The sequence below is a fragment of the Aedes albopictus genome, chromosome 3 (genome assembly GCF_035046485.1).
Source record: "Aedes albopictus strain Foshan chromosome 3, AalbF5, whole genome shotgun sequence".
NCBI classification, from domain to species: Eukaryota; Metazoa; Arthropoda; class Insecta; order Diptera; family Culicidae; genus Aedes; species Aedes albopictus.
This window is the reverse complement of record NC_085138.1, coordinates 322,800,065-322,819,683: the sequence shown is the minus strand read 5'-3', so window position 1 is coordinate 322,819,683 and position 19,619 is coordinate 322,800,065. Positions and strand designations below refer to the sequence as shown.

The following is a 19,619-nucleotide window of genomic DNA, read 5'->3' as shown; positions in this document are numbered from 1 at the left end:
TGTTTACAAATTTTTAGATTACAATATGTCAAAAAATGTGATAAACATCAAAGACAACACCTGCAAATAAGATTTAGCCTATTTGAAAATTGTTTTTATTTTATCACATTTTTCAGCTAAAATTTCATTTTCAAAAAACATTGTTATAATAATACCAGACGTTAAGTTTAGGCACTACAACGTCATATATGGTATCTTCTATGTTTAAGGAACAGTTTTTGATTGAAGAACATCAAAAATAAAACAAAAGAAGCATGGCTCGATTATCCGGGTGATTCGATTATCCGGGGTGAATTAATTTTCGAGTCGCCCGGATAATCGAGTCCGACCTGTATTCCTTTAGGGATTCCTCCTGAAATTGCTCCAGGGATCCCTCCTGAAATTCCAAAAAGTATTTCTGGAGGAGTTCCAGAAATTTCAATAGAAATTCCTAGGGTTTCTCCAGAAAGGCCTCCGAGGATTCTAAAGTAATTCCTCCACGAATTTCTCCGGGAATTCCTGCAGGAATAGCTGAAGCCATCCCTCAAAGAATTTCATCATGGATTTCTCCAGGTATTTCAAGTGGGATTCCTCTTGAAATAGCTCCAGAGATACGTTTAGGAATTTCTCCAAAGATTCCTTGAGAAATTCCGCCAGGAAAGAAAAAAAATCCTTCATAGATTCTTCCAGGGATTCTTTCAGGAATTCCACCACGCATTCCACCTGGAATTCCTCTAGAAATTTCTCCCGAGATTCTTCCAGGAATTCCTCCAGAGATTCCTCATGAAATTCCTCCAGGGATTTCCCCTGTGATTTCTTTTGGAGCTCGTCAACAGCTTCGTTCAGAGAATTCTCCAGAATCCTCCAGTTATTTCTCCAGGGATTCCTCTAAGAAATGCGGTTTCGTGGTTCCTTTAGTGTCAAGTCTATATAAAGTCTGTGGTGCATATTTGATCGGACAAACACCGATTTTCCTACAAAAAGGCCAACTGTCCCTGTACTGTAACTGTGGTTTGTTTTGATTAATTCAGCAGAAATGTTGACGTATACAAAGTACAAGATATTTCCGTTCACAGGTCTAGCGTGACAAGTGATACAAAATATGTAAAAGTCATCGGACAGCGGTACCGCTTCGATTTACACGTGTGCCGCTACACATTTTGAATGCCTTGTCACGCCCAGACCTGTGAACGGAAACATTTTGTGCTTCATATACGTTACAGCATGTCAAACTTGGTTATTTTGAATGAAAATTAGCGTTTGCCCGATCAATTACGCGTCACGGTGTATATGACATCAATATGGTCAACTTCGTTAATTAACTGCCCATGCATTCCTAATAACCGTTTGATAAGCATAAGCACACACGTGCTTTCAAGATTGTCAGCTGCCGAATTTCTTAAAGATTTCTAACTCATACCAGATTTAGTGGGATCTTTTACGATCGCGAATCCATCAAAACACAACAATGGCATTTGTTAATTAATCCGACATGCACGAATCAATTCAAAACAATTGTGATTGAGGTCAGTGTGATATTGTTGCAGCTGGGGAACTTTTCGGATCAAACATTCAAACAAAATATACCTTGGTCACCAAAAAAAAACCTATAGTCTCAGCTCGATCACTCCGCTTGGTTTGTCCGAGATCCAGTTGGCGGACGTTACAATTGTTTCCGGATAAACTGAATTCTGATGCACCACCGGATGAGTTCGCGGTCCGCTGATACACAACACGATGATTCCACCGAGGATGACCATCGATCCGAAAGCCGTCAGTGGAACCAGCTGTCCGTATTTAACCGTTGCCACTATGAATGGAGCCGTGAGGAAACAGGTCTGTATGTTTGAGGTAGATAAATCGTGGCTTGTTAATAGGCTGAGCTGAAGGGGGATGAACAATTTTCCTTACCCTTCCAAAAATGGTACATGAATAGGAAACTCCCGGCTTTTTGCGAGCTCCTACTAATTCGGCTGAGCATGTGAAACATAGGGCCAAACTACAAGATATGCTCACCTTTGAGGCCATTGCCGTAAGCATTAGAAGAGCTACTCGATAGTCTCCTGTAACTAGAAGTAAGATAATGCATCGCAGTGAATGTTTAGAATATGGTTCTTATTTCAGACTCACAAACCTTCCGGTGGAATTATCCACGCCATATATGCCATGGAGCCACAAACAACGTTCAACAATCCACACCAAAGCCACTTTTTGCTAGTGAACATGATGAGCAATAGCCCAATGAATGCTCCGGTCATCTCCGATGCACCTGTGTCGGATAAAAGAGCCTCATTAACATTGCATATACACATAATGTCTTTTCTTAATCGGACCTGCAACCACAGTATTGATCTTGATATCTTCCCTTCCGAAAGCTGCGATATTCAACAGCGTTCCGTAGTACGCGGTACAAAAAATACCCCAGGTAAGATGTACGCAGATGAGATTCTTCCAAGATGCTTTCTCCTCCCAAATCGTCCACCAGGCATCGGGCGCTGGCTGTTCTTTAGTCACCTCCGATAACGTTTTCAGCTGCTGATCGAAGTCACGTGGAATCCGGTCTTCAGTTCCGTTACAACTGGCAGCTTCCAACAGATACTCCTTGGCTTCCTGGATCCTTCCATGTTTTAGCAACCATCTTGGTGAATCCGGAATCCATCTGTGAATATGCAACGATTAGGTGATTGTTATGAAACCTCTGATCGAGTGCATCAAAAGGTTACTCACTTGTGAGAAATGATGTACCCTAATGTCGGTAGAGAGATGGCCAGATATAGTTGTGACCAGTTGGTCACAAGACTGGCAAGTCCTGGTAGCATTATGACGCCGATTGACCAAAACTGTTCAAACATGCAAACGGTGACGGTTTTAAACTTCCCTCCGGTGATGTCGTTCACTACAATAGAAAGCGTTCAAACCATTTCGAAATTAACTTTCGACGACAATACCTACTGATAACACTTCCGGCAGTATACATGAAACCGCAGAAAATCGCACTCAAACATCGGAACAGTGCGTGCATTTCGAACGCAACGACATAACCGGTAAAGCAACCAATAGCAATCTGGATGTACATTCCTGAAATAGATTAAGAGAGTGGAATCACTTCATGGGCATTGCAGTAGAATAGGCAAGTCTACTTACCCATCAGCATCATGTTCCGTGGGCTAATCGTCTTCATCAGCTGGGTGGTGATAATTCCGCCAAGGAGCACGCCAAACAGATGGGAACTTTGAGTGAACGCTATTAAAAAGTATCTTCAAGAAAAAAAACAAAACCAGTTTAATTATTATCGACACTTTTAGCTGTATGATTTCCTACCTTGAACATACCAAATCGAATTGGGTAATTATAGAGTTGTAATCGTAGTGATGTTCGAATTTCCTGCATGGGACCAGCTTGGTGTCGTCACTAGACTGAATCCATGAGGTGATGTTGGGGTCGTTGTAGTACTAGAAAGAGGCACATCAATAATCAAGTCTGGATGAATTTCGATGAATTTTTTGCAACTTTGATGCGGGCAAAATATGCAATTTTAGGTTTTTTTGACTGCAAACCATTGAGCAAGGAAATATTTTCTCAAGCAATCAAAGGGCAATTGGGTCAACTAACATCTTAATTAACGACTCATGCAAAATATTTCGTTTTACCAGATCAAATTTGTAAAATTAAAGCATTTCATGTTAGTAAGTAAACTTGAATGCAGCTTTTGATGAGTGACTTGTACGGGAAATAACGTACATAACATAAATCGCTTAAAATTATCAAATTCTATTTTGTAAAACGAAATATTTTGCATGAGTCGTCAATTCAGATGTTAATTGACCAATTTACCCTTTGATTGCTTAAAAAAATATTTCCGTGCTTAACCCTCTAATACCCAAATTTTTTATTTTGATTTAAATATCATTTTTCGACATCTAAAATCGATTTAAACATGTTTTTTTTTTTTACTTGTTCATTTATTTGGAAGGCTCGGGCGCCTCATGGGCATAACTGAGCCGAAATCATTTGTTGTTTTTTTTTTACAATATATTTTACATTTTACAATATTTACTGCCTTAATGCTATGTTAGTTTGGGGAGCCGAAGTACTCGCGGCTGTTTCGAGGTTAGGGATAAAAAAAAATAAAATAAAATTGGGAAGGAGGAATTTAGGGGTCTTAAACTAAATTATTTGCTAACTTATACTAAAAACATTGATGGGGCAAAATGTCCTTATCTGAAATGGAACAAAATAGAGAGGACTTTATCGGTAGACAACGACAAGAAGAGGACAAACGGAAGGGGGTGACGACAGACAGGGGCGAACAACAAAACCAAAGGGCGGACAACGAAAACAAGGAACGTACTACATCAAACTCTGACATCAACACGTTTCAAAAACTGGTAAATCAGGTTCATGTATTCCAAATCAAGTCCTGCCAACACTTCTCTAACGGGTTTCTGTTGTTTTCCTCGGACCCGGAGAATTTCATGCAGCTCAGATCTGACCTCACGATACTCATTGCATCCCCACACGACATGTTCGATATCCTGGTAAGCTACGCCACAGACACAGAGATTGCTTTCTGAGAGCCCAATACGGAAGGTATGTGCATTCAACAAATAGTGGTTGGACATCAGCCGACACATTACACGAATGAAATCGCGGCTCAAATCCAACCCTTTGAACCATGGCTTCTTCGACACCTGTGGAATGATGGAGTGCAACCATCTACCCATCTCTCCATCTCTCCATTTGTGTTGCCAGCTGATCAAGGTCTCCTGACGGGCCAATGCAAAAAATTCGTCGAAGGCGATTTGACGCTCGTAAATATCGCCTCCGCTAGCGCCCACCTTAGCCAGAGAGTCCGCTTTCTCATTGCCCGGAATTGAGCAATGTGAAGGGACCCAAGCTATGGTGATGATGTATGAGCGTTTGGACAAAGCACTCAAGACTTGGCGTATTCCATTCAGGAAGTACGCTGAGTGCTTCATCGGTTTCATTGACCGAACAGCCTCCAGAGAGCTTAGACTGTCGGTAAAAATGAAGTAGTGCTCAGGTGGAAGAGTGCGAATGTACTCTAAGGTGTAGTATATAGCCGCTAGCTCAGCAATGTATACCGAACATGGCTTTTGAAGCATGTAGGTGGCGCTATGAAATTCGTTGTAGACACCGAAACCACTTTGGTCATCGGTTTTCGAACCGTCTGTGAAGAACTGTCTGTCCCCGCTAACATGCCCGAACTTACTTGCAAAGATCTGTGGAATACCTACGGAACGAAAAGATTCCGGAGTACCGGTGATCTCATCCTTCATAGAGAGATCAAAATCCACTGAGGAGCTGTCGAAGTTTGAGAAGTTGTCACGATTGGTGTTAACCGGAGATGGGCTTACCTCCAGCGTCATGTACCAGTAGTACACACTCATAAAACGAGTTTGAGGGTTCTGTTCGAGCAGCTTTTCGAAATTTTCTATGACCAATGGATTCACAACCTCGCATCGGATGAGGAACCGGAACGATAACTCCGCAAAGCGGTCTGTCAGAGGCTGTACACCAGCGAGTACCTCTAAACTCATAGTGTGAGTTGAGTTCATGCAACCTAACGCGATCCGAAGACAACGGTACTGAACCCGTTGAAGCTTCAGCAAGTGTGTTTTCGCCGCGGATTGAAAACAGAAGCTACCGTATTCTAAAACCGACAGAATGGTTGTTTGGTACAGCCTGATCAGATCTTCCGGATGTGCTCCCCACCATGTTCCGGTAATAGTTCGCATAAAGTTGATTCGCTTTTGGCATTTCTGTATCAGATACACAATGTGCTTCCCCCAGGTGCATTTGGAGTCGAACCAGACGCCGAGATATTGAGAAGACATGCTATGAGTGATTGTCTTACCCATCAGATGGAGCGGAAACTTTGCCGGTTTGTGTTTTTTAGAAAAGACAACCATCTCAGTTTTCTCCGGAGAGAACTCGATACCCAGCTTAAGAGCCCAAGTAGACAAATTGTCCAAAGTATCCTGTAGTGGTCCTTGCAGATCGACTGCTATTGATCCCGTTATAGAAACAACACAGTCATCCGCAAGCTGTCTTAACGTGCAATTTTCCATGAGACAATCATCTATGTCTCTAACATAAAAATTGTAAAGAAGGGGGCTTAGACATGAACCCTGGGGGAGACCCATGTAGCTAATTCGTGAAACTGTCAAGTCGCCATGAGCAAAACTCATCTGCTTCTCAAACAGCAAATTATACAAAAAGTTGTTCAAAATTGGTGAAAGGCCACTTTCGTGTAGTTTGTCGGAGAGAACATCGACACAAACTGAATCAAAAGCTCCCTTAATATCCAAAAACACTGAGCCCATTTGCTGCTTTTGAGCAAAGGCAAGCTGAATTTCTGAAGTAAGCAACGCAAGACAGTCGTTCGTTCCTTTGCCTCTGCGGAAACCAAATTGTGTATCAGACAACATGCCATTCGATTCAACCCATTTGTCCAGTCGAAAGAGAATCATCTTCTCTAACAACTTCCGTAGACAAGACAACATCGCGATTGGACGGTACGAATTATGATCCGACGCGGGTTTCCCGGGTTTTTGAATAGCTATCACTCTCACTTGCCTCCAATCATCCGGAATGATGTTGTTATCCAGGAACTGATTGAACAAGTTCAACAAGCGCCTCTTAGCGACGTCGGGGAGGTTTTTAAGCAAGTTGAACTTAATTCGATCCATTCCTGGAGCGGAATTGTTACATGAAAGAAGAGCAAGTGAGAATTCAACCATCGAAAACGGCCTATCCATGTCGTCCCTATCCTCGGAAACATCACGAATTATTCGCTTCACGGGTATGGAATCTGGACAAACTTTTTTTGCGAACTTGAGAATCCACCGAGGAGAGCTTTCTCGATCCTCGTTTACCGACGACGCGTTACGCATTCTTCTCCCGACGTTCCAAAGAGTTCTCATTGATGTCTCGCGCGATAAACCCTCGACGAACCGACGCCAGTAACCGCTTTTCTTCGCCTTGATCAAGTTTTTAAACTTGCTTTCAAGGGAAACGTACCGCTTGAAGTTTTCGACCGAACCGCGTTTCCGAAACTCTTTGAACGCAGCGGATTTTTCGCGATAGATTTCTGTACACTCGCTATCCCACCACGGATTGGGGGGTTTCCTGCGAGCCGATGGACCTGGCACTGGCCGACGTTGTGCCTGAAGCGCGCTACTGATGATCAGTTCTGATAGAAACTGATACTCTTCCCGCGGTGGAAGGACTTCTACCGATTGCTCACCGTCGATAATTGCTTCCGCGTACTTCCCCCAGTCAATGTGTTTCGTGAGGTCGTAGGAAATGTCGATAGATGGAGGTTGCCGTGAACCATTGGAAATAGAAACAGCGATCGGAAGGTGATCACTACCATGGGGATCCTGGATAACCCTCCATGAGCACTCCAGCGATAGTGAGCTCGAACAGATTGAGAGGTCTAATCGGCTGTCTCTAGGACTGCCATCTTTAGCTGGAGGCGCCACTCGCGTAACTTCTCCGGTGTTCAAAATTGTCATGTTGAAGTCGTCGCAGAGGTCATATATCAAAGTTGAACGGCTGTCATCGTACAGTTCCCCCCAGCCTGTACCATGGGAGTTGAAATCTCCCATAAGCAGCCGTGGCTCAGGCATAACCGAGCAGATGTGGGCGAGATCCCAGATATATGGAGGCAACACTGAGGGTTTTACCTCGGATAGTCACCTCACATGCGACGGCTTCGATGCCCGTCATCGGATGGAAATCGACTCTGTAAAATGAGTGCTGCTTTTTGATCCCTAAAAGCACCCCTCCGTATGAGTCGGATCGATCAAGGCGAATGATATTATAATCGGGAAAAGGTAAGGTTACATCAGGTGTCAGCCATGTTTCGGATAGCGCAAAAACATCGCATTGTAAATTGTTAATTAAAAATTTGAAAGCGTCTAATTTTGGTACGATACTATGACAGTTCCAGTGTAGCACAGAAATCATATCTTCGACCTCGGTGGTTAAATTAGCCATCGAAAGATACGAATGTCGCAAGGAGGGGCATTTTAGAAGCCAACTGCTTCAAAAGAGGGGACACACAAGGAAGAAATGCTTTGACAATGCTCTTCACTGAGTCGGAAGCATTAAAGAAGTTTAGGATGATGTCTACGATGCCAGAAAGCGTAAACATCGGAGCACCAAGGGGTTGTTCCTGGTTCCTGCTGTCCCTCTGGCTGAGAAGTCGAAAAAATTGGGACATCTGGGATTTTTGATGTTCCCGGGAGCGAAGGAAAATCGCGTTCATCTTGGATTTTGAATCCAGGAGGTGAACGTTTGGCGCCTTTCTTAACACTCCTAGAATTTGTCACGGTGGGTTGGGGGTCACTGCTAGGCAGATTCCGAGGTTTTTTGGTGGGTCTCTGGAGCCTCATCCGTTTCCTCGTTTCACCCTTGAAAACAAAGGGAACCCCGTCCCCGACCTCAGAGTCAGAGCCCTGATCATCGAGAGATAAAGAGGAGTAGATGTTACGGGATTCAACGGCCGGGGCAGCTTTTTTCAGCATTTCGGCGTAGCTTCGCCGTGATCGCTGCTGCAACGACCGTTTTTGATGTTTTTTCTGCTGTATGTACCTTGGGCAAGCAATCAGATCATGTGGACGGTCGCTACCACAATAAACACACTTGGGCGGCGTTTTACACGCACCGTCCACATGTCTCTCGCCGCATGTTGCACAGCGAGGTTTATTGCTGCAGTACTGGGCGGTGTGGCCCAGCTGCTTGCAATTGATGCAATTCATTACCTTCGGTACATACAGCCTCACAGGTAGCCGAAGTTTGCCAATCACCAGCAGATCTGGTAATGCAGATCCGGAGAAGGTCACGCAAAATTCTTCAGATGGTGTGTAAACCTTCTTCTCGCCCTCCTGGGATACCGAATGCAGTTGCCGGCAATCCAGTATCTGGACAGGAGGTAGAGAAGGGTTATGGAAACGACCACAGCCTTGCATGATCGTTTCGCAGGTCAAAGATGCGTCGGCGACCTTCCCCGAAATCTCAATCGACGCGCTCGGTAGGTAAACGAAGTACTCAAGAGTAAACAACTCGCAGGCCACAATCTCATTAGCGTGTTTTCGGTCGCCTACTGTCACCCGAAGCTTAGCTGTACCGACCATGTCAATGGAGACAACGGAAGAATACCGCTTAGTCAGATCCTTGCTGATTTGAACGGTGTTCAAACGTTTGCCTTTGGGTCGGAAGAAAACAACATATGGCCCGCCAAAGTCGGGAGGGTAGGCCTTGAGGCGGGGGGACGTCGAAACAGATTTACTGTTGGTGTCCATTGGAGAAGCACCAGGGTGAAGGGAATCAAAGGGGTTAGCATTTATATCGCCTTGTTGGCTCGAGCAATCCGATGCCAATAACAAAGCTTCGTTGATGCGGTACGATGTACCCCCGCCATCATCATCATCGCCCATTGTGGCAGCTAACTACCACCACAGGGCACTCAAAAATCTTAAACTAACACTTATCACGGGGGCGAAATAATCAAAAAAAAAAAAAAATCAAGGGACAAAATTAACGCTACAGGAAAAGCGAGGAAAAAAACTGCTTATATACCAAACTAGCTGTACCCGGCAAACTTTGTCTTGCCTACTGCGTTTTTTGACGTTTCAAGTCCCTAGCCAAGCCCAAGTCCCCGTTCAAAATGTATGAAAACCCGATTTTCAAAAACTTTCAACTTGCCCATGTTTTAGACCTCATAAACCTTCCTTGGGTGAAAACTAACAGAACAAAACTAAGACGACCAAAATCGGACCTTCCGTTCGCAAGTTATGCGCGGTCCCACGTATGCCACTGCATTTTTATATACATTTAGATTAAATCTAATCAAAGAGTCAGTGGAGAGGGGGGAACAACGAGGGGTAACTTTATGTACTTATCTTTGTGCACTCTGTTTAGCCACAGGCTCGACGACGACAGGTCCAAGCGATCGGATCACCCGCACTGGGAGGAGGCGAGCTGCTGCTGAGCGCCGACGTTGGTGTGCGGCGGAACGCTCTCTGCTCTTCTCTCGGTGGGCTGCTGCTGTCGACGACGATGAGCTTGGGTACTCACTGGAAAAAGCCGATCACGGCCGCGCGAGCGGCGCGGTGTGCGGGGGGTGCTGCGCACGATAATCGGACAATGCGCCACGTGTTACGATGAAAACGAGAATTTCACTCGAATTAAACAAACTGTTGCGGTAAAAATTGTGGCCTAGCCAACCGCACTCGTCCCACTAGGGATAATCACTGAAATGTGAACACTTGAAACACTAGCACGCCGAAAAATAGCCACCGAACTGGAAAGTATCGAAGACAAACCGGACGACCGAGAAATTTCGACTGTCTCGCACGAACGCTCGACGAAAAGGGTGAATTAAAACATGTTTTGTAAGATTCTTTTTAATTCTCGATTTTGTCAATTTCGGTTTTTGATTTTTCTAATTTTTATTTTTTATTTTTTATTTTCAAACATCCCCATACTTTTATATTTTTCCTGGAAGCCTGGTGGCGTATTTTTCGAGACGAAAACATTTTGAGATTTTACGATTATTGTTGAAACATTTTAATTTTTATTTTTTTTCGCTGAAAAATTTATTTTCCGTGTAATTTTAAGAAAAATAAGTTAAGATTGTATTCGACTCCCTTAAACTATTTTACTATGACAGAATGATTTGGGAAAACTTTAAAACATGTTAATTGTAGCTATTCAATACGAAATAATCAATGACATCTGAAAGGTGACTAAAACATCAATTTTTCAATGATTTCTGAAAAATGTAAATACGGTTTAAAAGACACCAAAAACCGTTTTGAGATATACAGAACAGTCCTGAATATCAGCCAAAAATATAAAAATTTTGATTGCCCACTAAACAATAATTACAAAAATACTCAAACTATACCCCGTCTAAAGGCGGGGTTGGGATTAGAGGGTTAATAGCTTGCAGTCAAAAAAGCCCAAAATAGCCTATTTTGCCATATAAATTGAGGTATGGCTAAAAATTATGACGTGATAAAGCAAATCTAAGCCCGGATTCGGATTCAGTGGCCCAAAATCTGTCGGAGACACATAAGTTTGCTCTTGAGACAGACCAGTAGTTCAATTTTGTTTCGCTGTGTATTTAAAGTAAATGTCACGGACTATCTTCGAAAAATGTCATTTGATATCACAGTGACATTTCTGATTTTTTTTTATATGTTATGCCAAGTTTCCTAAACATTCTGATAAAAATATGAAACCACGTCACCCACCCTTTTGTTCCCGAGACAATGAAAACGTAAAAAAAACCTTAAAAAATCATATTTTTCAACCCTTTAATGTATTTATAAAGACTTAAGACTGGATTCGAAAAAAAAAATGAGACACAAAGAATAATGTATAACTTTTGATTGCGTGCCCAAAAATAGCTGATTTTTTGGCCAGAAATAGTACACTATGTGTAGCTAATACCATAAAAATTTCATCAAAATCTGTTAAGTTTTGCCGGAGATATCGTCGAAACAAAAGACTTACCATTTGAGAATCTTGGGCCAAACAAACACTTTAAAAAATATCACATTTTTTACCTAAAACTGTAGAGCCAAAAATACTGAACCGATTTCAATGAAAATTTTTCTGTACAAAAAGGATGTATGTAGATGTATTGTGTCAAAATTTCATTCAATTTGATTTATTTGACCTTTAAAAAGCTATAGCCATATATGTAGCACTATGTCACAATAAGCAGAGTGACATTCAAACTGCTCTAACTTTTAAAATGTTCAATCAAAATGGCTGAAATTTTTACTGAGAACAGATTAACACAACGATTTTACACTGTCAAAGTTTCAAACTAAAAATCGGGACAATGTTGCCAATACTACAGTCAAAATAATGCACACTGATTTTATAATGTTAAAAAGTGCTCAAAATTTGAAAACCCCGTTTTTTTGGTTTGAATTGTTAAAAAAAAAAGTACTGAACCGATTATAATGAAATTCTCACCACTTATTATGACTTACTTGAAGAATTTACAGTCAAATTTTCAGACGTTTTGATAAGCTAACAACCAAGTTATAGCCTAAACAATTTTTAAAATGGAAGCCCAAAATTTCCAAAATCCCATTTTATTGTATCGACAATATTTGCGCCAATACTGAACCGATTTTGATAAATTTTTTAATGCATTAACACATAACATTAGGGCGTTAACACATAACATTTACATTAGGGCATTAACACATAACATGCTATTCCTGGTTAAAAAATCAGCTATTTTTGTGAACGCAATCAAAAGTTATACATTATTTTTAGTGTCTCACTTTTTTCGAGTCCAGTCAATTCAATAGCTTTCAAACAAACAAAAAAAAAAAAGTTTAAAATCGGTCAGCTGGTTCAAAAGTTATAATTTTTTGAAACTTTTTAGTTTTTTAAAACCTTGATTTTTAGCACCATCCAATCTAAAAATTGGTTACGCTAATGACGAAATAAAAAAAATACGGGTCTAATTATTTTCGAAGAACTACGAGCCCCCCAAGTTTCACGACAATCATAGTTGTTTGCACCATCGTTAAATAACGTTCCAGTTTTACTTGTGAATACAATGTATTGGTTTTATTTGCAGGCATTTAAGCTATAACTCATATCATAGTAGGCTGTGAATAAAAAGTGTTGATTTTCTTAGTTTAACACTTGCAAAATGACTTAGTGGCAACCTAGCTCGTGATTTTTCCACGCGCAAATGTCGAAAAGTGTTCATGGTAGTGTCAAAGTCAAGATTAACAATTTTTGAGTTTATTTTTTTGTTTTGACATTGCCTTATGGTGTAGACATTGACACACAAACAAAAGTTAATATAACTATTGATTCTGGAATTTGGTACGGATCGATAGTTTTTCGGAAATCGAAAAAAAACGGATGTTGCGTTCGAACAAATTCAAGACTTCCTTATATGGCGCTACTCGTAGCACCTGGATGGCATTGGTAATAATGTCTAGTCTAGTCTAGTCTAGTCTACACATACACAGCCATTCATTGAAAGAATCCTGGAAAATAATAGAATCGACTACTTCTACCATTTTTCTTAGCACCTGGATGGCATTGGTAATAATGTAAGTTTTTTTTTTCTATGGTCGAAGGATCATAAACGCCACCGTAAGTCGCTGATTTCGCGTTTCTTTGCCATTTTTCTCATTGAGCGCATATAATTCATCCAAATCTTCTTTTTAGTGGCAGCGACAGCCTTTCTTAATCCATGTTAACCTTGGACGCCCAGTGGACCTTTGGGAATAGTTGCCCTTGCTTTTTTTCGGTCTAAGACCGTTTTACGGTTCTCCTGAACACTCCTGAAATGTCTTTTATAACATTTGCGCGTGGACAAGTTCCGACTACCGCTGCCACCCCTTCATGGTGCAAATTTTAAACTTAAGAAATCGGATTTTTTTTACCCGGAACCTACTGTGATATGAATTAGAACTTACGTGCATGCAATAAAAACCAAGACATTGTGTGTGCAGGTGATATGGAAACCTTATTTGTACGATGGCGCAAACATTATCACGCATACGGTATAAAGTTTTCCAACCAAAAAAGTTTGAATTTTTCTACGAAAGGAAGAATGAATACACGACAAAAACTAAACGAGCAATTTTACAGACTATCACTTGCTGTCCGAACTAGCTAACGCTCGTCGGACTTCAAAAAGAGATAGCATCTTTCTTCCCATTATGCCGGGCAAATTAATGGATCAGTAGATTGTGTAAAACATAGGCACTAACTTATGGGGGCAAGCATAGTTTTGACCCCCCCCCCCCCCCATATTCGACGATTTTAAATTTACCCATACAAAAAATCTGAAAAACCAGGCTTTGACCCCCTTGAAGAAATTACCGGGAGAAACCCCTGGAAAACCCCCAGTAAGAGTCCCCAGAGAAGAATCTCGGAAGTGTCTAGAGATATGTTTCAATAAGAATTCCGGGATGGAGGAATCTTTGTAAAGATCCAGAGAGAAATCCCTGGAAAAATCATGGAAGCCAAAGCGGTAAATGCGAGAATAGAACATAAAGAATTGATTGATTTATCTTTATTTAAGAGACTTTCAGAAAATAAAGAAGAAGAAAAACATTAAAAAAAACCCTGAAAAATCAATGGAGGAATCACTGAAAAAATCTTAAATGAATTCTTAGAATAATCTCTGCAGAGTAAACAGTCATACATATTAAATATTGTCCCATTTTCAGCCAAAACACGAAAAAAATGTGTCATTTTTGGCTCGATATTTTTCAATATGAGTGAAATTTTGAAGAACAAAGGAACATCTGCATACTTTGTTTGAACTGTTATCTAACTATTATCTATGACCCCGTTGAAATTATACGAAACATTCTAACTTTTGTATGAGTTATCCCAGACCAACCAAAGAGCAGAACATCTGCACTTGTTTCTACTGTTATATCCGTATTAGAGAGTAACCTCAGCTAACACAAAGTCTTATATGAAGTTAAATATGATGCTAAAGTGGAGACCATATGCGTACATGGTTCCATTTAACCACGTGCAAAGTATACATACGCCAATCGCCTCCACTTTAGCATCCTATGCAACATCATAAGTGATCGTGTGCTGACTGGGACGTTGATTTATGAACTATTCTTGCTTGATCTATTTGAAAACTGATACAGGGCATAGACAAAATGATCAGGACAGGCCAAATTTACACTTTTCAAAAAATGGTCAACTAACTTAATTAACTTTTCGAAAAGTGCATACTAGGTGTGTATCAAAAGTCAAAATTAAGGAATATCGGACTCTTTTTCAGGAAATTTTTCAGGAAATTAGGAGTATAGTGTTGTTCTTGGCTGTGCATGCATCACTCCTGTAGGGGTGAGTATGGCAGCATAATCGATCGCGTTCGCTATTGTCTCGAGTGAAAATCAAAACAATAGATGCGCGGGTGTTTAGTATTCAGTATTGTGTTGTTCTTTGCTAAGTATTGTGTTGTTCTTTACAGAGAAGAACATTAATCAAGACAATTAGATGATCGGCATTGAACCACAAAAACCACACAACAATTAGTGAGATCTTTCCAATATTATTTATTTATAAATAATTCTTCTTCAGTATATTTACTATATAACTGCATATAAGTTGAAAATTCGCTATTTTCAACATCCTTTTATCTATTGGAAGATGCTTCAGTTCTGGGCTCTTTCTAAGTTGATGAAGGGATTTATAAATGCTTGCAAGGACTTGGCCAGGTGTGTGGAGCTGAGTGAATCTATGACATTGTAGATAGTAGCGACATCAGCAATGTCAATGGAAATATTCAGCTTTGCAACTCCATCCAAGATTTGTGCAAGTATTCATGCTATGCTATGCTATCAGACTCTTTTTCAGGAAATTAGACAATATTTTAGTAAAAGGCAGAAATATCCTATAGCCAACTTTGAACTGTTATATCCCCGGATTCAATTAACCGTATGTAATGAAATTTTGAGCATTTGTGTCTTATATAATGACCTTCGAAAAACGGTGTACTTATCTTAAAATTGTTCACACGGAAAAAAATATAGCGATTTGATTATTTTTCTAATAAAACACTAAATGAGCCAAAACTTCAACATCGTTTCGAAATTCAAGATAGTTTATTTAAGTTCCCTCTAGTTGACTTGAATATGGGTATGTTTTGAAAGGAAGTAACAAAATATCTAGCAATAAATTGAAAAAAAAAAGTGTTAGAGACGAACCAGCCAAGGGCTGAAAGTCTCTTTAATAAAGACAAATCAATGAAAAAAGTTATGTGATACATGTTAAAAATAGATCAATTTACCAAAAATTCATATAATAAATTAAATTGCTATAACTTTTTTTCTTATAAACAATTTTATGTTATGTTAAACGTTTATCAAAGATCATTATTTCATTGCATTCGGTCCATTGATTCCGGAGATATAACAATTTAAAGTTGGCTATCAGATAATCATGTCTTTTACTAGGATATTTGCTAATTTCATGTAGAATAGCCCGATCTTTCTCAAATGTGAACCATAGATAGTTGTAAAACTTACAGTTATTTAAGAATTTTCAATGCCTTTTTCGAAAAGTTACAGCTAGTTTACCATTTTTTTTTAAAGTGAAAATTTTGTCTGTTCCGATTATTTTGTCTATCCCCTGTAGATATTATTATGTTTTTTCGGGATATTCAGAGTCGTTCAACTATCGTGAAGTTTAGTCCCAGCCTTGATAGCTACATTCGCTACTATAGTTTTGCACTATGAACTGTAACGTCACATATCCAACTATAACCTAAAATGCACTTGAAATTTTATAAACTACTTCAAATTAATTTTGGAATAGTCCAGACCAATTTAATAACTCTAATGTTCATCTCAACAGATCTTCACATGTGTCAGTAGCTTTTTCTGCTACACCAAGTTTGAAGTTGGCTTTCTTTTGTTATGTTGTGTTGTGGAAACCGTACAATGTTATATTGTACCAACTTTTCGAACCCTCTAAGCAGATTACCTTCTTCGAATGAGTGTAATCAGTTTTGTACCTTTTAATTCCGCCCTAACTGCTTATCATTTGACAGATACGCGCATTTCGAGTACCACTTGTAATCTTCCTCAGTACCATAACTGAGGATTAGTGGGAAACTGACACTGAGGAAGATTACAAGTGGTAGTCAAAATACGCGTACATATCTGTCAAAGGATAAGCAGTTAGGGCGGAATTAAAAGGTACAAAACTGATTACACTCATTCGAAGTACAATGTTATGTTCTTTCAATGTTGCTCCTGTTGATGGTTTCTGAGACCTAACGGCAAAATGCGCCTTAAAATACAGTAAAATAGAGCTATCTTTAAGCGTTAAAACTAGAAGCTATTGCGTGCAACATAATTAAATTGTGCTTTGAAGCTTAAGCTTCCATACCCCACCAGCCCGATAACTGGGCTTAGCAAATTAGGCATTATTTGTGGCAACACTTTGAGCGGCATGATGGAACTTTGCCGAGCACGCTAATTTCTATTGTTATTGTTATTGCCTTTAAAAAGATAACACAATAGTTTGATTGTGTTGTTTTCGCTACTAAATTAGGAACGAACTTTAGTTATAGTGACTTTTTCATAGTTTTGTGAAAATTTGACTCCGAAAATGAAATCTGAAAGTAAGATTAGTGAACAAACGGAGATCGTACTTCAGGAGAAATATTTTTTTATGGGAGAATAAGTGGTTCTAGCGCTCGAAAAACAATAGGCCGTACCGAAGATCAACGTTGCATCCCATCGAAGCTTTTCAATATAATTAAGTAAATTCTTAGATTTTCACTTTAGCGTACTAGAAATTGGTGAAACATGCATTGCCTAGCACGCGTGATAGGATCAAAATATGGTTTCTAGTGCTATTAATTTACGAGTAATGATCCAAATTGTTATATGGGTGATAGATTACGTGGACGGGATAAAATACGATCCACCCACAGGTTTTGATTCAAAAAGCAGTTACGCCCTTTAGAAATGTTGGTGCGCAAATGTTTTCATGAGTATCTACATATCTACATCCCAATGAACTTAGTAAACATGACTGAATTCAATACGTCTAGCAGATTCATATGATGGATACATTAATATTATTATCATCTACTTCTGAACTCAACAACAGCTTCATAAATTTTCTACATCTACAGGAAATCCTGTAAATATTTCATAATATGTAATGTAACGTGTAACGTTACTATACGCAATCAAATATAAACTCTAGCCGCTGTTTGGATGACCTAGAAACTCTTAATTGTAAATTACAAATCACAGCTTTGTATGATGTAAGCAGTTACTATTACACCCGTAAACTTTTTGATGTAAGCTCAAGAACAGTTTGGATACATTTTACCAGAAACATTAAGTAGAATAGCCCAATCCTACCCAGATTTGTACCATTATAAATATAATGAACTGACAGTGGAAATTCGAGAATTTTCGATTCAATTTACAGAAAGTTACAACTAGTTGAACTTTTCTTAAGTACGTGCGACACTTAGCTCTCATAGTCATGACCGCTTGTTTTAAAACTGGTTCTTTGCGCTATCACGCGGCAGACATTCAATGAGCTGAGTCATTTGCTCATAAAAGTTGTGAATCAAATTAAGGAAAGTCACCGGACTTAAATATAGTCAGTGTTCCGCATTGCGCACAGCTGCGATTTTAAACAACTTATTATCACCTATTAGGAGAAATTGGCCACTGTGCAAGCTGTGCTTTCGGGTTATTACGCCGTTTCAAACTGGCCACACTTTTCTATCTCTAATGATGGAATTGACATTGGCCCTTTTGGTTTTGATTCTTATTTTTGTGTATTGTGTTATGACTGAACAACCATGATAACAAGACTCACGGAAACAACCGCCGTGATCGTCTGTTTTTAAATTGACTGAATATGGATGCAGATTATTAGGGTACTACTCATACTCTACAATTCAATTAAAAATGAAATTATCATGAAACAAATCAAATAACTCACCTGCAGACTATTTTCGAACACATTGCAATAGTCGACGGTGTACTCATCATCATTTATTTTCTCCATCACCGGATGAGATGCCTGGATCCACTTGGTCTCGTCGTAGTGAGAGCTGATCGACAACGGTGGCTTGCAGAAGAAATCACCTTCAACCGAGACATGATTTGCATTAGAACACAGACGAATTTTTGGATGCCCAAAAAGTACTCACCGTGTTTTGGCGCAGGAGCCGTGTAGATGAGACACGCCATGAACCATGACGAAGGTATTTTGCACAGGTATATCAGCAGAATCGCCCTCAGCTGCCATGATCCAAAATCTTTCATAATCGATGATAGTATGTCCACCATTTTGTGACAATTTCATGAACAGCGCAATTTTTGAACAATCTGAAGCACAACACTTGAATATTTCTAGATTAAACTCAGTCTCAAACCTGAACCGTAACTTTGGTGACAAGAGATCGGTATTTGTACTGCAGTTTCTTCGAGCTGATACTCCTCCCGGGATTAAGATTTCCGAAGTCTATCCAAGCAGCAAGTGGAATGATTGATTCCTCATGTTAAAAATGCCTTCCAGTCACCACTAAGTTCACAGTCTCACTGTTTCAGTCCAATCTCGAAAACAGAACAATCCAACTCTTAAGTCTGTAGTCTAGGTTCGGAAAATTACTACCTATGCTTTGGCACATGCTCCTGGAAAAAACCGCGAACAAGACTAAGACGTCGTCGCTAATATCTGATGAATAAATACATTCCGCAAGGGGTATTTCAACTCGATGTGAGCATTGGGTAACACCGCAGAAAGCGTTCACAGAATGGAAGTGTGTTCCAGTTGTAGTCAACTTTCCAGGCAATTCGAACTGAAATTCATTAAAACCTTCCACAAAAGTTATCTCAAGAAGAAAAAAATAAAGACGAAAGTGTGCCTCGATTCCAAAAGAAGCGAACAGCCACACTAGATTATATGGTTCCGGTAGCAAAAGTTCTTTCAAATAAGCTCAAATACCCTATCCAAATAACTATTACCGACAAATAGCGCCCGTTTGAATAGTTTTGTGCCAAGGGAATCAACGAAGCTGATAGCTTCTCGAAACGGTAACGGAGATT

The 19,619-nt window shown here is 39.9% G+C and overlaps 1 protein-coding gene across 1 annotated transcript; it reads right to left on the bottom strand.

Annotated features, from left to right (window-relative positions):
- Positions 1 to 1,570: 1,570 nt before the first annotated feature.
- LOC109401201 (organic cation transporter protein-like) lies at positions 1,571 to 19,223 on the bottom strand. Its single transcript, XM_019673673.3, has 10 exons — positions 18,722 to 19,223; positions 18,511 to 18,656; positions 3,301 to 3,431; positions 3,124 to 3,236; positions 2,932 to 3,057; positions 2,707 to 2,875; positions 2,313 to 2,638; positions 2,114 to 2,248; positions 1,891 to 2,048; positions 1,571 to 1,817 (listed from the first exon to the last, which is right to left on the bottom strand). Exons 1-10 carry the CDS (start codon positions 18,858 to 18,860, stop codon positions 1,587 to 1,589), a joined length of 1,674 nt encoding a protein of 557 aa, XP_019529218.3. The 5' UTR covers positions 18,861 to 19,223; the 3' UTR covers positions 1,571 to 1,586.
- Positions 19,224 to 19,619: the final 396 nt, after the last annotated feature.

Bases quoted from the DNA above. Each gene is read 5' to 3' on its own strand.
- LOC109401201 (XM_019673673.3), bottom strand. From the start codon at position 18,860: ATGGTGGACATACTATCATCGATTATGAAAGATTTTGGATCATGGCAG. The intron at 3,237-3,300 runs GTAGGAAATCAT...TTTTTCTTGAAG, and splicing joins TTCGATTTGGTATGTTCAAG to ATACTTTTTAATAGCGTTCA. The intron at 2,249-2,312 runs GTCCGATTAAGA...TATCCGACACAG, and splicing joins GATCAATACTGTGGTTGCAG to GTGCATCGGAGATGACCGGA.